The 17,279-nt window shown below is 39.0% G+C and overlaps 1 protein-coding gene across 1 annotated transcript in view; it reads left to right on the plus strand.

The window, feature by feature from the left end:
- clvs2 (clavesin 2) overlaps positions 1 to 15,490 on the plus strand; it is a 40,045-nt gene extending 24,555 nt beyond the window's left edge. Inside the window, exons 3-5 of the mRNA XM_084737554.1 lie at positions 11,752 to 11,862; positions 12,382 to 12,614; positions 14,594 to 15,490. Coding sequence (XP_084593680.1) covers positions 11,752 to 11,862; positions 12,382 to 12,614; positions 14,594 to 14,687 — 438 coding nt within the window. The 3' untranslated portion in view covers positions 14,688 to 15,490. The remainder of the gene's footprint in view (positions 1 to 11,751; positions 11,863 to 12,381; positions 12,615 to 14,593) is intronic.
- The last annotated feature ends 1,789 nt before the right edge of the window (positions 15,491 to 17,279 follow it).

A 17,279-nucleotide genomic window follows, 5' to 3' on the forward strand; every position in this document is an offset into this window, starting at 1 on the left:
AAATTAGTTTATTGTTTAACTCTTTTTTTTATCTCTTTGGTGGGTAAGTGAGTTGTCAGATTTACTTGACCGATACTTTTACTTTCCCCAGGCAGATCTTATTGTTGAGCCCTGAATGTCTGAAGTAGTTTTGTCAGTCATCAGAAAGGCTTTTTTCTTTTTTCTTTTCTTTTTTTTTTTTTTGCTTTTTGCCATGTCTGTGCTGATTTATGCAGAAACGACGTGCCATTTTACAAACAAACATCATGGAGAAAAAAATGTCAGGTCTAAACTGGGTCTAAAAAGACCTGACTGAGTTTGTATTTTCTGTATCTTTGCAATAAATCAGTTGCATCTTTGAGTATTTCAGAAATTCCCCAATTACTGTTTTTCAATCACATCATCACAAATCCTTATTTTCATGTTTTGTCTTACTTTTTTGAATAGGAATATTTTTTTGTATCACAATTCTTCTAATGCACAACATGAGTCTAAACAGACCCGTATGTCATTTCATGCACGGCTGAGTGTTTCTTGACTATATCTTTGAAAAAAAAAAACAAAGTATTTTATCCTTTAGTATTCCAGGTATTCATTAAATATCTTTGTGGTTAACAGGCTCATGAGAGTCGTGTCAGGTGAGCTGATTAGCACAGCTGCTGCAGCTGGTTTCCTGATTACACTCTCTCCTTCTTATGCAGTCGTGAGCTGGTCCTCAGATGACTTCTGCTCCCACAACAAGAGGAACTCTTCCTGGTTTTTTCTTTACTTTTTGACCCGACCAGGAGGACGTGTGCTGCAGGAGCCGGCCAGCCGCAGACACATGTTCTGAAATTGTTGAGTTATGTTGTGGTCTTTTGAGCAGGAGTCATAAAATAAAGAATATTGTCTGACTGTGCTGGGAGAATTCACAGAGGCAGCGAGACGGCTGATTACTGCAGATTATTATTTTCATGGCTGATGCACCATCAGTAAAATGTGTAGATTATGTGTGACAAATAAGATTTCAAAGATTAAATCTATTATTAATTGTTCTACAAAATTACATTATTGCTTTGTAATCAAAAAGATATTGATGAAATTAATTGATTTCAAAAGATATAGCAAAGAAATACAATGCATGAATGCAGGTTGTTTTAAATCCATGTTGTGCATTAGTTTGTGCATCAAAGGGTTAAAACAGTTTGATAAACTCCTGCTCAGACACAGTAAAGCACTTCACAGGCACCATAAATTAAAAATATATATATATATATACATGCACGCACATATTTAAACACGTGTGTGATCTCTGGGTCGGAGAGGCTGCACTTTAATTGGCATGGCCTCGACTCTCAGTGTGAATCTCTGGCAGGCAGGTGTGAGACTCTAACGTTACTTTTGATGCCTCAGATACTCCATAAATGTTTCCTTATATGTGAAAAACCTGCAGGTTTCTGATGCAAGCAGGAAGAAAGTTACCATTAGGAACCACCCATGAGATAAAGACTAATTACTTAATTTAATTTAGTGATAAAGCAGAATATTTTGGCGTATGTTGCTGTTCCTCGAGTCTTTGTGCTGACACATTTTTCCCTTGTAATCTGCTCTTATTTGTTCTAATTGTGTGCACCTGGAGCTGTTTACCTGTTGAGACGAACCTTCACGCTGAGGAAACAGCACCCAAAACATTTCTGCTCCTCTGCATTCCTAAAGTAAAAAAAAAACATGCAGGCAGAGTTAAACTGAAAAGATTGTTTTTCACTCCAAGTTTAACTGCAATCGGATGAAATTTTTTGGGGAAAAAAACCTTCAGCATTTTACCTTTATGATGATGCAGGTGAGTTTATGAAATCAGCTGCAGGACTGAAAAACTGAGTTTTTAAGGAGACAAAAGTGGATGCAGGCAATGAGACGTGAAGCATCAGCAGGACAAAGAGGAAAACTGTGGTCGGCCGAGAAGTCTCCAGCTGACAAGAAAGAACTTTAGCTAGCAGCTGCACACATGATTTAACATGAATGCTAAATGTCTGAGGCTAAAGCTAGATTACATCTCATCAAGCATTGGTCGGATGGTGAAATACAGCAGGTATATCTACATGATAGATGACAGAAATACACTCATTAACGTGAGAATAGGAAGCACAGCAGACTTTGACCCAACCAGACCATGATCTCGGAAGAAAGTCGGGATAAGAGCTAAGCTAACAGTGAAATGAAATATCTGCCCTTGATTCTGACTTAATGTCACAATGTCTGTTATGTAATAAAAAGGTCCATCATACAATGTTCGCAAACAAAACTCAGAGAATAACAACTGTAAAACTTAAAACCTGTGTGACTTATGGCAGCTTAAATGTGCAAAAATACAATAAAAAAAAGATTTATGTCAATTAGAACAAGGATTTAATAAAAAACTGGAATCAGTAACATGCAGCATGTATTTTAATCCGTCTTCTGTGTTCGATCCAATTTCGTCAACTCATTTGTTGATGCTGTGCACATAACGCATCAATCAAACACCCATCGGGACTTGTGGGGATTTATAATGCTGCACCCTGAAGCCAAAGACGTTTCTAGTTAACAAAAAATACACCCGAATCGGAAAAGATACGACTGGAGCAATATACAACCCCAGGAAGGAACAAATGGGATGAATGATTTGAGCATGACTACGGAGAAAACAGGGGGAATCGGTTTGATTGGTTAAAAGGTTTGGGAGTGCAGACAGATGGAAACATATTGAGTGGATGTGGAGTAACAGCAGGAGGAAGAGGAGAAATGTTGAGTAGACAGATTGGATAAAATGCTTCAGAGAAATAAAAGAAGAGAAAAAGAGTCCAAGGTTGAATTAATGCTGCATCTGTACTTTGGAAAAGTGAGCTAAAAGGTTTAATTTATCAGAGAAGTTTGATTTTTTTTGTGGATGTTGTGACCAGAAGTGAAGCACACAGAAAAGTGAAGCAGCTCTGTTTTCTGTCAGAGTCACTGATTTACCTTCTTATTTTTTTTCCAAGCATTAGCTCCAGTCAGCCGTCTTCTCATAAAGGTGGTTTTTGTAAAGAGCAAGCCGGCAGCAAAACAGTGTCGTCACTCCAGGCTACACTTAACATCCTGCAAAGAAAAGCACTCGAATGGATGTTGTCTTTTTCTCTCTGAACTCACTTTTTCCCCCCTCTTTTTTTTTTTCTTCTTTCACTGGAGGACACGTTTACTCATCCTTGTGCGGATGAGAAGCGACAGCAGCCGAGCAGAGTACAGAGAGCTCATCAACCTGATGTGCTGTGGAAAGAATGAAAAAGCATGACGAAGAGAGAGGAGATGTATGACCACAACCCCCCGACACATATAGAGTGGTAGGCGACGCGTGTCAGATGTTGTAACATCAGCCGCTCGCTGCTGGAGTCCTGAAAGACTCACACTGTCCAACAAAAATGTTGGATGTTGCTGCTTCTTTCTTTGGTTTGCGGAGTTTGAGGTCTTTCTTGAGAGAACAGTAGATTTCACCCGTTCTTGAGAAATGGGACAAATCATGTCCTACCAAAATAATATTACTTATAAAACTCTAATTCCAAGTTTGTGGTGAAAATTTATTATTAAATTTATTATTATTTCTACACTAAAAGCATTTGTGCAGCAAAAACCAAAAGATGGAAACTCACCAAAATTGGCAGGTTTGTTGCAAATTCAACCCACTACTCAGGCAAAAAAAAATGACACCCATCGACCTCAAGGTGATTGTCCCATGATGCCTGCCATCATCACTGCAAATTTTATTTTGAAGGTTCAATCACATGTTGAAATCAGCACATTGACCAAGCAATACATCAGTGACACACAAGCCAGTAACACAGCCTCTGATTGATCGACAGACTCAACACACAGCATCTTGGGATTGCTTATGAGCAGCTAACGACATACTAAAACAACTGTTTTCAACATGGAAAAATGGATATTTTGTACGCATTCTGTTTTACCATGTCGCCTTTCCAACTTAGCTTACTTTGAGGGTAACCCTGTCACTGTTTCAGCAGTTGGGAAACAACAGATGAGACTTTTCTTGCTATTTAGAAGCTGCAGCATTTTGTTAACTTACATACTGTAACCTGAAATGTACATTTACTGTCACACTGACAATTTAGTGTTAAGATTAAGTTTCTGCTCCGCTATGAGCAGCATCGTCACTCGTCTGCTGCTTGCTTTCCCTCTGCCAATGAATATATGCTTCAATAAAGTTCATTAAATATAATAATAACAATAATAATAATTATAGTAATACATAGCTTTGTTACTGCTGTTAAAAAAAATCCATATGGTCACAGCCCTAGGTTGCAAGGAAAACATGATCCACCGTGTGGATTGAACTCCACGTCCGAACATCTCTGTCGGTGTTGCGTTCAGGTTCCTTGCAGTCTGAGCCAGGGACACAGAAAAAAAAGAAAAGGTTTCATGTATGTTTGAGGCGCACTTTATGTTCTTCTGACAAGCAGAAGGTCCAGATTACAAATGTGAATTAAAAATTAAATTTGTGAAATGCCATCTGGCAGACATTTCGAGTCAGCTGATGAGTCAGCAGAGCTCATGTGTTTCCGTCACTAATGGACGAGTCAAATTCGAATGTCTTCCCTGGTTTCACCTGCTAGTCTCTCCCTCTACTGTAAACCTCTGACTGTGCGGATGATAAAGGCTCAGTGAGGAGCTGATGTGGATCTGCTTCCTGTCATCTGGTTCCATCCGGCCTCGCAGTGCTGCTGTCACAGCTCCCATTTGATAAACTAAATAATAAATGAGCAGCCGGTGACTCACAGGTTGAATCTCTGTACGAGCTGATGTTACAGCTTCAGCTGGTTCAGCCATAAGAACCAATTTAAACACCACGGACCAGCTCCTCTCCATCTTCCTGTTTGTCATGTTGTAACACAAACATTACCTCTGCTGTCATCCTGACAGACGTCTTCTTCTTCTCCTTGTTCCTTCCCTCCTGCTGCAGTTTTATTTGCCACTAATGGTTTAATCCTTTATGTCGCAAGACTAATTGATTTTATTGCGCTAATTGTTGCTTATATGAATCATTTTGATGGTTGTTTCTATGGTAACGTCAGGTAATGTGCGTAAATGAGTTTTGTTAGATTGTGCTGTACATCACGCCTCACTTTAATGAGCTCTTACAGCTGTTCTAAGGCTCTCAAGTCCAATTTATATCCAGTGAATCAATGTTCTCAGTGTCCCATGTTCCCAAGGTCCTATGTTCCAAGCATTCAGTGTTCCCAAAATCCTATGCTCCCAAGATTCTATGCACCCATGATCCTATAAGGTCCCATGTTCCAAAGGTCCTGTGTTCCAAGCATTCTATGTTCCCATGGTCCCATATTCCAAAGGTCCTATGTTCCAAGTATTCAGTGTTCCTAGTGTCTTATGTTCCCAAGATCCTATATTCCCAGAGGTCGTATGTTCTCACGGTCTTATGTTCCCAAGATCCTATATTCCCAGAGGTCGTATGTTCTCACGGTCTTATGTTCCCAAGATCCTATATTCCCAGGGGCTGTATGTTCTCAAAGGTCTATATTCCCAAGACTCTATGTTCCTAGGGTCCTATGATGCCAAGGTCCCATAAGGTCCTATGTTCCCAAGATCCTGTGTTCCCAAGGTCCTATATTCCTGGGGTCCTCTGCTCTCAAGATCCTATGTTCCTAAGCTCCTATTTTCCAGATGTCCTAAGTTACCAAGGTCCAATTTTCCCAGGATTCTATCTTCTCAGGATCTCATGTTCCCAAGATCCTATGTTCCCAGGGCCCTATGATCCCAAGATTCCATGTTCCTGAGGTCCTATGATATGAGCTTCCTATGTTCTTAAGATCCTACGTTCCCAAGGTCCCGTGTTCCTACGGTCCTATTTTCTGAGTGCCCTATGTTCCCAAGATTCTATGTTTCCAGGGTTCTACGTCCGACTGTACGTTCCCAGCGCCCCAATGATTATTTTCCCAGCACAGAAACACATCAGATGAAGTGAAAATATTGGTACCCAAACTTACCGCAGTAAAGCTGTTCTGATTTTTAAATTTCAGATAAATAGTTTCACCCCACCACTGAGATATTATTTCCTCATTTTAAAACAATAAAGAGATTAATTTTGAGTCATTAGTGTCATCACTGTGGCAGGAAAAAAACAGACCATCACCAACAAGATTGGCAGCTTCTTTACTGCATTTCACACATCGTGGCTCCAGGTCAGATTTAGAGGAAAATCTGCTGGTCACAAAGCAGAAGGTGGGCGCCGTTTTCCTACAGCAAACCCGAAGCGAAAATCATTCCTAATGTGTTTATCCTCCTCAGTGAAGCCACAGGCTCCCAGGAGGGGAGGAGGGGAGGAGGGAAGGCGACACGAGGCGACACGACACATTTTGATAAAATATGTGTCTGTATATAAACTGACTACGTTCTTTGAAAATGGTTCCACGTGTGGTTCTGTCGGTGTTGACAGACTTTTCTTCTGTCGCCTTTACTTCTTTTCAACCTTTTACTGTAACTGAACACGCTCAGCAGCGACCTGCAGAGAGAGCCCAAAAATAAATCCCCGCAGTCGCACATTTGTTTAGAGCCGGTTCTCGTCTCCAGTATCCAAAAATCAAAGAAGATACTGAAGTGGTTTTGAGTGACTGATTCCTGGAATTTGCAGATTATATTTAATGAATATTTGAGTTGTGTACTTGCCAACTATCCCCAGAAGTAGTTTTTAGTTTGAAAGAAACTAAAATTTCTCAACTTGATTGAGGTTTCTTGCCAAATTATGTTTGATTATCAGACTTATCTGCAACTTTTGTTTGTTTTTGCTGTTTTTTTGTGTGTTTTGCAAATTTGTAATGATTTTCAAGACCTTTTTTATTCACATAATAATTTTACAGTGTCAGTCAGTAACACGAGATGAGTAACCTAGATAATTAAAGGTGCCACAAATCAGAATTAAATAGAAATACAATCATAAAATCATGAATTAAAATAATCTAAAAAGATAAGGTCAAATGTTGCATCCTATAAATAACTCGAAGGGCACCTTAAACAACCAAAGACCTTTCTAAAACTCTGGAAATGAATCTAAATCAATGATTTAATAAAATTAACAAATCAATACTCCAGCAGAAGGAGAGAAAACAAACTTTCTGCAGCAGTGATCTGAATTCACAGAGATGTAACACATTTTGCAATTTCAGATCAAATCACAAAAAGGAAATATGTGTATATATTTATAAAAAGCCTTGGGATTTTCTCCTTTCCTATTTATCTTTAATGCACAATATGAAATTTCTTCCACAGGGATCTCTCTAACATTAACACAGTAACGAAAGACGTAGTAGTCTGACATCTAAACCTGACTCAGACAGAAATCACGTTCATGGACAAGATAATAAATAAAGTTTTATTAATGTTACGTTTAATGTTACGTCACATCTCCCACCTTCCTTCCTCACTCTGACACATCTGACACATCCCAATAGCAAACAATATAATGTTGTTTTTAATAGCTAGTAAACAATATAACAGTTTTATCTAACTCACAAACAATATAATGTGAATTTCTTTTTAACATTTTAGCTAGCTAGCAAAGAATATAACTTAGTTTTCTCTTTTTATCTTTTTGGCTGCCAAACCGTGCAACGTTGTGTTATAGATAAGGCTAAAGGTAACGGTTTCCTCCCTCTTTTATAGTTACAAGGTCCTGACAGCACTCAAATTTATTTTTCATTTATTTATTTATTTTATTTTGAGTAAGCAAGCATCTCTATGTTGCTTAAACTTTATTTAATATTGGCTTACATCACTAACTGAGATTAGTTTTTAATTGTGCAACAGATGTCTGCTTAATTTCAAATCTGGTTGATTTACTAATCTTAAACTTAGTTTTATAAACTCTGATAAGAACTTATTTTAGATTAAATTAATCAGTCTAAAACTTTTATCTATTTCTTTCGTGCTTGTTTAACTGATCCATATCCTCTTGTCTTTCTTACAGACACTTATAGGGGTTATTAGATTAACTGTGGGTTCTGTGGTGTATTAGGAAAGATAAGTCATAATAAAAATATGAATAATGTGATGCCAGACATGTCTTGATTGGTCCTTCAGGATGATTTATCTGCTCCTTAGACTGTGGAAGAATATAAATATTGACTTCAATATACTGAATATGAGTGAGGCTTATTGTTGTCCTCGTTCGCTGCACACGCTCCGAGCCTCCTGAGAGTCTTGTGGGAGGAAAACAATGGTGCATCTAAAAAGTAATAATGGTCTTTCTTCTTCTAAATCATTCATCAGTCCTCTTATCACTGGGAGCTGTCACACAGGGGAACCCAGACTTTTTCATCTTGGCCGTAATAAAACAACAAAACAATGTTGTGCAAAGATAATTTTAAAGTTTTAAAGCTTCCCTCCACCTCCCTGCTCCTAAACATCTTTCATTCCCTGTCGAATCTCCTTTAGCTTGTGTTGTTCTCCTGCAGACATCACTGGGGTGTGAGCAGATCAAACCTTTAGCTCCCGTTTCTTCTCCTACTCCTCCTTCTGCAACTCAGATTCCAGTTCCTGTGTTTCATGTATAATGCAGCAGGTCCCTTCATCAAAGTGAGAATGTGTGTGTGAGAGCAGAGGGCAGGCCAGAGGTTCACAGTCAGACAGATCTGACAGCTGAGCGGAGGAGGAGGAGGAGGAAGAGGAGGAGGAGGAGGGGCTGTCTGACCGGCTGCACTTTTAACCAAAACAAGCCTCTTTACCGCTGACCATTTGGAAACCTGCTGATTTTCCACCAATACAGACATTTTCTAACATGAAATAGTAGAATAAGAACAGGTGCTACCAATTATACTAATTAAAGGAGCAATATGCATGTGCAAAAATAAAAGTCTGTATATTAAAATAGGTTGAAATCCTTTTTAATGTATGATCTATGGTTGAAGCGAGTTGTTTCCCTCCTGCCCTCTCCTCCCCAGACTCAAGGAAGCTCTGCAGGCTGCAGGCTGCATATGTGTTTTCTCCATTTGTTTTCTTCTTCTTTTTCTGTTCTTTTTCTTCCTTTCGTGCTCATCATAGAAATAGAAGCAATATTTCATTCCAAACATTTTTTGACAAATAAACCTAATTGCATTGTGGACTGTTCTTGCAACAGAAAAGGTTTGTTTTCCAAAAGATCGATCCCTAATAGATGCCTGTTTGAGTGGCTTTCCATTCTCCTTTTTAACAATGTACAAGTGGCAAATTTGGACTAAATGACGGCAGCAAAGGGAAAGTCAGGGGGTCAGAACAGTCTGTTAGGCTTCAGCCTTTTAGGAAACATCTATAAATTTAATGGTAAACCAGCCGTTAGATATTTAGAGCACTGAGTTGAACTTTTGACCTGAGAGTGGCACTGAAAGGACATTTCATTATGTCTCCAAAATAGAAAGGCTCTGTGTTTGTGGTGTGTGTCTGTGTGTGTTACAGTCATGTCGTTAGATGCATTAGTTAGAAGAGCATCGAGTTGAAGAGTAAAAATATGCTCTGGGGCATATGGGACAGCTGGATTGATTTAAATTGAAGCGTGTCTGTTTGTCAAATGTGCATGAGACAGAAAAACACACATCCTGTGTTGACAAAGTGTGATATTTCTCCAGCGCCTGATGGTGGCGCTGCAGAAAGGATCAGGAAGAATTTATGCTCTGAGGAGCAGGAACATCTGCAGCAACTATCTTTAAAATACAGCCATTTGTTTTTAAAAAACCTTGTCATGATCCAAAGTGCTCACCTCACAAAGCAGCTGGATTTTTACAAAACCATGTGAAAATCCATCTTTCCAAGCTTCAGGTTATCCGTTTGTATCTGCACCAAAAGTGGTGCAGCCAATCAGCATCCTAGGAGGGACTACTGGCAGTTATGGACGTGGTTTTACATGTGACGAAAGTGCAAAGCGTCGGAAGCGGTGATCTGATCGGTTGGAGTTAGCCCGTTTTAGACATGATGGACAGATGGTTCATCCAATCACCTGCAGAGTGTTTTTTGAAAGTACCTGCCTTTTTCTAAATAGTTTCTAAAGATGCCTTCCCAGATGTGTGATTTTTGCCGATCCCCCAGGGGGTCGCAGACCCCAGGCTGGGAACTGATGCACTACATACCCAAAGCAAGTACTATTGATTCTTCTGGACATACTGCTCAATTTGTATAATGTCACTTTCCGAGACCCTTCTCACCAATAGGAGACATGTAACCATGGTAACTTGTGCCTGTAATAAACTTATTTGAAAGAAATATATTACGCCGAGCAAAGTGAAACCTTACTTATATTTGAATTGAAGCATTATTGATGTCACACAGAGCTACACTGATCACTGTCTGCTCTCTTGTTGTCAACACTACTGCGTTGCATTATGGGATATATTTGCCAGTGTAGCGTCCAATGCATTTCACATACAATTGATTTTTTTAATACTAAGGTTTTGGACATACAAAAAAAGTCTAACATACTGTTTTAGTGTACTAAATAGCATGTTAGTGTGGTGCTTCATGCAAGTTCAGAGGGTCACTAAACAGAGCTTGAGATCTGTGCCCGAACCCGACGGGACCCAACGGGTTTGGGTTGGGTCGAGCCTAACTGTATTGATTCATTAATTCATTTATTTATTTTCATTTTTCTTTCCAATTAATCATTGCCAGTGCCATTCCCTGCATGTTTTGTCCCTTTCACTGAAAACTTCTACTGTTTGGTGCAGAGAGGGAAGCTTGCTAAGAAAAATGTCAGGCTGTAATCGAGTCCGGGCTGAAATATGCTAATGAGGGTCAGGTTCAGGTCGGTTTTGGAAAGAATTTTGTCACCATTGGGCCTCGAAAGGCTCAACTTTTCAGGCATGAGTAAAGCGCTATCTCCAAAATCCTTCTGGAATCGTGAATATCCACCTCACATTTCTTCTAAATATGGCCGTAGATGTCCAGATACAGTGTCTTTCTCTGGTCAGTCTGGTAGCCGACATCCGTGTTAATGAAGCAAAACCAGTAGCAGCGACTCGGGCATTTCTGTTTCATATCGGTCAAACCCTATTTTTAACAAACCTGGCCCGACCTCAGAGACGCTCACTGTGTCGGTCTCTCCCACACTCTGCTAACAGTTTTTATATAAACGTCTGCCCCGAGCCTTCTCCAGCAGCCAGCTCTGTTATGTCAGAATATAATTTCACCATACTGCTGGACCGCAGCCAAATCATGACTCACACACACACACGCACACACACACAGACACACACACACACACACACACACACACACACAGTGCAGTGTAATTATCATAAATGTGTCCAGCGTTCTAGGAAACACCATGTCAGACCCAGACTCCACACACTAACCTGCATGAACAAGGACTCATTTCCCTCCGGCGCTGTGCTGCGGCGACTCCAAAATAGACCGGACCATTTCCCTCTGACTATGAGATTAGAGCCCATTTACAAAACTAATCTAATGAAAAGGGACAGGAAACTCACAGAGGTAATTTTTCTTTTGCTGGAACTCAAAGGAGATGCTCTTGATGGAGACTGGCTCTTTATTATTTCTGTTAAAACACAGAGTTTATAAATCTTAGTTTTCATGAGTCTTAACGATCAAGTTAGGTTAGGTCTCTGGTTATGAAATGCGTCATACAGACGTATATATTGAATTTGGATCTATTTTTAAGGCACTGACCTTAATGTCGTCTGTTGAATCCGTGGATAAACAACGAAAACGTGGATCAGCTGGATGGGATTAACCTGCGTTCACCTGTTTTGTTTCTTCTTCCAACAGGACAGTTTTCCTGCCAGATTTGGAGGAATCCACTTTGTGAACCAGCCCTGGTACATCCACGCTCTCTACACCGTGATACGACCCTTCCTCAAAGACAAGACCAGGAAGAGGGTAAGGCTTTGCTAAGCTCCGCCCCCCTCGGTTTCTGTTGCTAAGCCTGCCAAACTTTGCATTCTTGAATTAAAGGCACAAGTTAGAGCATAAAAAATCACCAGATGCAAGAAATGAAGTGTTTGATGCTCAAAATTTCCTTTGAAAGGACCACCACACCTATCACTTAACATGTCTCGCCCCAGGGTTGAAATGAACCTTGGTAGGAATGCATAAACTGAGTTACCTGAAAACCTAAAACCTAAAACCCAGGCTAATATATTAGCTTTAAGTATTAGAATAATATTCCAAGTTTTAATTCAGATTTATTAGGGAACAAGGATTTTAAAGTAAGAGTCTTTTGTCTGCACAAAAGCTTTTTAATTTATGGATTTAAAGAAGTTAAGCTCCTCAGTCTGTGTTCTTTGTTATTCAAAAGACTGAGAAAGAATCTGAATCTGAAGATTTAAAAGAAAAGTCCCTCCTCCGACATTTGGCCAGTCTAAACCGTCTCTCTCTCCGTTTCCTCTTCCTCTGCAGATCTTCATGCACGGCAACAACCTGAACAGCCTCCACCAGCTGATCCATCCTGAGATCTTGCCATCGGAGCTCGGCGGGATGATGCCGCCGTACGACATGGGCACGTGGGCGCGGACGCTGCTGGACCACGCCTACGACGAGGAGACCGACTACTGTCCAGAGTCCTACACCCTGTCTGTACAAGACCTGGAGAGAGACCTGGAGAAAAACCTGTCCCCAAAGACCATGAAGAGGTCAGCTCATCTCTGCATCTGTTAAATTTAATTTCAATTATTTTCACTTTTATATATGCAACACATCTTCCTCACTCAAAATATTCCCAGCTGCTGCAGGGATTTGAGCCAGAGATTTGTGACAAAACAAACTAACATTGTGCTTCCTGTGCAGGAAATGAGAGCATGTCTAGATACAAATGTAAAAAAAATTGTTAAACAAAGTAATTGCCTGCAAAATGTCCCTGTACCAACAGAACATCAACATATTGTCAAAGTAATTACGTTATCTTTGCATAATTAGTGTAAACACACGAGATAATGACGGAGCCAATGTGCAGATTTTATCTCTTTATCTTTTTTCTTGTCTTCGTCTCCGTCCTCCTGCTACCTGCCATCATTAACTGGACTAAAAAGGATGATATTGATCTAAATGAGCACATCTGACTAGAATATATTCATTTCTTTCTTTGAGAATGAAAATATGAAAGTAATTTATGAAGCAAAATTAATACAATGATAAAAATTTAAGAATAAATACAACAAATAGTAAAATCCCTCATAATATAAAAGATTAAGCTAAATTAATCACATAAAGTATGTTTGTGACCAAGTTCACATTCTTTGTTTTCCTTTTTCATTCATTTTGGAGGTAATAATGCCAATGAAAGTGCCATAACAGTAAAAAAAAAAATATATAAAAAATAATATTTTGATTGTGTTTTACATTAAATGCCATTTAATATTTTAGCATTTCTTTACGTTGGGACATACATTACATTAGGAACATTTGGCACATTTCACTTGGTTCAGTTCACTTTCCTTCAGACAGGAACATTTTAATTCCACCTTGTGGTCGTCAACAAAAAACTTAGTTGTCAATATAATATACAGATTCATGAGAGCTGTGGAATTGTTTTAGTGAAATTCAGTTAAACAGACAATTATTAGTCAGTGTTCAGAGGTGCTCAAGAATTGTTTGCAACATCCAAGTAACTGTAATGAGAACAGGTTGCATTTATAAAGAAACATATCATATCTCAATTTCCACAAGATTATATTTCAGTCTTTAATTGTTTATTTTTACAGTGTATTTGTGACTGTTGTGAGTATAAAGCAGACTGCACCATGCATGACATTTAGCAGAATAAAGATTGAGGGATTTTCAGATAAATTATCTGACATACCTGCTGTATCATATTTGATACACATTTTCAACACGCTTCTACTATAAAATAAGGTACAAAATATCAAGTAATTAAGTTCTTTCAATAAAGTAAATATTCATATTAAATATTAGTAATAATGCAATTGTTATTCTTACCGTAACTTCTTCAAAATGAGCTAATAACATGGCATTACATGAAGGCAGCCATGTTGGATTTTGCACTCACAGGCCTCCTGCTGCCTGCAGTTCACTGATAATCCACCAGAGGGCAGAAGACACATCTCAGATTGATACAGCAGGTTTTTCAGTAAAGTATTGATTATACAAACGGTGTTACAGGGTTAAAATTTCATGATTGTGACAGCCCTAAAAGCAAATCAGTTATACTGGCCTTCAAAATCTAATATTATCTGACTGTAATGGTTAAATTATAATGTTTGTGGACACAAAGTTAAGTGTCTTTATAACTGTGAAGGACTTTTTGTGCTGTGTGCTGCTGTGAGCATGTTTGACATTTCGCAGAGTATCATTCCCCCCTATAGGCCACAACACAGGCTGATTCACTGTGACAGTAAATTATTTGACCACTATGTGACACCAGCTGACTCATTCACTCAGAGACATTTAGACTGTGGAAGACAAACAGCAGGATGAGCTCAGACTGCTGACTGTCAGCAGAGCCTGCCAATTACCAACAAATCACAAGTCACTCATAAATTATCTGACAGTTATACTGCGTATTTAAAAAACAAACTCACTTGATTACTCAGTTGCATGTAGTTGCATATATGAGGCATATCAGCTGATTATCTTGATCTGTGTCTCCGTGCAGGTCTCAGTCGGTGGTGGAACCCGGCGTCCTGAAGCGACCAGACAAAGTCAAGAGCGAAGAGGACAACATGCAGCCGCTGCTCTCGCTGGACTAAACCACACACTCAGCAACAGCTCAGACGCATACCCAAATCCAATATTTACACACACAATAAACACACTGACTTACCTGTGCACCTGCTGTAAGCGACACGCGCGCCCTGAAAAACACCTTCCTCCGGAAAAAAAAAAACCGCTGCCGCCGATGCTGCCGCTGTTGGATTCGTGTTTCTCTTGAACTTCCAGGAAATCAAAGTGAGCTGATGCGAAGCAGACAACGCGGCCAGAGACGAGAGGGACGTTGCCTCACGCAGAAGGGCATCCTAAGAGCTACTGATGTTGTTCTATATATTTATTTATTTAGTTATTTGTCAAGTGCCAATTCCAACAACTGTAAATTAACGTCTTTGAACAATCCAGCCCGTCAGTATGGAGCAAACACAAAGAGAAACCACACGTTTGTGAAAACAGTATATAGGTGATGGGCGATTTAAAACACTGGAAATCCTTCTTCAAAGAGAGCTTGGGGTTCCCGAGCTGCAATTCTTTTCTTTTTTTTTTTCTTCTTTGTACAGTAATTTAAAGAGAAAACGCCCCGTATGGGCGAGAAGCACGGCTCAGGATTAGCAGAAGTGATAATAATGAGCTCGTTCAACCTCCTGGACACAAAACTGGCAGACGGGCAGGCAGGCAGGCAGGCGCTGGGTTTACTGGGAGGTTACTGGGGTCAATTGGTCTTGTTCCAATTATCTCTTGGAAAAAGCAAAACCCCCTTTACGGTGAGAGCTGGCTCTATGAATTATCTGTTTTTTCCTTTCAGCTATTTTTGCTCTTCTTATGACCCATACGTCAGTACAGTACAGTACAGTACAGTATTTCTTCTGACATTAGGGAACTATAAAAACAACTCACATCATCAAGTATTTGCCAAAAGATATATTTGAAGGAGGATTTTGAGAAACTTTCTAGCCAGATGAATAAATAAGTCTCAATTTAATTTTCACCCATTCTTGAGAATTGGGACAAATCATGTCTTACCAAAAAAAGTCCTTTAATAATTAACACCAAGACTCTAATTCCATTTTTTTGTTGAATGTTTATTCTTTAAGGATTTATATATATGACGTATATGTTATTTATGAAACATTTTTGCCTGCTTTGATTATTTTAATGTCTAAATTTGCTCTGTGCCAGAAAACACTCTTGTCTTTGACAAGAATTGACAACTTCAAACATTTTAAAAATGTGTTAAAAACCTTTAAAATCTAAAACTAACAATAGTTACTGATAACATAAGAGTAAAATATGCTATTATAATCATCTTTGTTTTAAAATCAGTTTTTTTCTTTATCCCCTCAAAGTTGTGTCCCAGATTTCCGTCAACCGTCAGATTTTTTACAAAAACACAATTTAATCAGGCATAAAAATGGACAGCTATACCCTAAGGACCCCTGTTTCACTTCTTGGTTTGAAAAAGGCAGGAATACTGATCAAGCTCTGGTAAGGATTTTTTTATTATTATTGGCATCTGGGGAGAACTCTGCTGTGAAATTAAACATTTTGTCAACTCTGTAAGACATTTTAGAAGACGTGTTTATAGAAAATTTAATCACTAGGAGGTTTGGCCCATTTCCAAGGTTTAATAGCCAAGAGTTTGATCTTTTTAAATATGTTTTCCAGCATAATTGAAAAGTAAAATTCAAAAGAATGTATCTGCAGATCAATATCAGCTCGCACAAGCCTAATATTTCTTGAGCTCACATTTTAATGCCTCTCTCTGTCATCTGTGATGTGAAAACATCAGATTACAGTCAGAGGAAGACGAAGCGTGCGTCCTGCAAGTTGCAGCGCAACACGAGTGTCTCTCCTGCAGGCAGAGTGAAGTCAGCTTATCTCCTCTTCGTCAGTTTGTTCATTTTGAGACTCCTTTTTTCTTGACATCAGTGTAAAAATAGGTGCACATCGTTACAATTGTGTCCTTTTCCTCCTCCTGCTGCACGCTCTGCAGGCGCCCGCCCTCACCTGAACCATACGGACTGTTTCCCTGACGTGGACAGTCTCCTCATGCGTGTGTGAAAGGCCACATTCAGATGATGTCCCGACCTGATTCTCAGGATGTAGTTCAGGGTGCATAAAACAGCTTACAGAAAATTGTCCTCAAAGCCCGGCACACCGGTTTGGGAGGTCGGCCCTGTTACAAGATTTAATATCTTATAAAATAGATTCTTGCAGCATAATTGATAAGTGAAAATCAAGACCTCCTCAAAATATGTTTTTGTCCCAATTCTCAAGAAAGAGTGATTCATAAAAGCTGAGAAAAGGCAAACATGTCTCCTTCTCCTATGACTTCGTGGCAAGTTTGTTATATTTTTGGCAATAATAATTTTTCTTCTGAAATGGTCAAACATGACCACAGTAAAAACATCTGCTTTTAAACACTTCAGTATTATAAGATTTAAAGAAATAAGGATTCCCTTGGTATTTTTTGCATGTTTTAGAGCATTTACTAAAAACTGCATTCCTTTATTTGCAGTATTTCCATACATTATTGGTGTTTAACAAAAAATAATTTGTTTGGTATTAGTTTTTATTCTTAACTCGAAGTCAAATTACTGGCTTTTATCTAAGCTTTCAACCACATCTCACAT

Source organism: Lutjanus erythropterus, chromosome 15 (assembly GCF_056507025.1).
Source record: "Lutjanus erythropterus isolate fLutEry1 chromosome 15, fLutEry1.hap2, whole genome shotgun sequence".
NCBI classification, from domain to species: Eukaryota; Metazoa; Chordata; class Actinopteri; order Lutjaniformes; family Lutjanidae; genus Lutjanus; species Lutjanus erythropterus.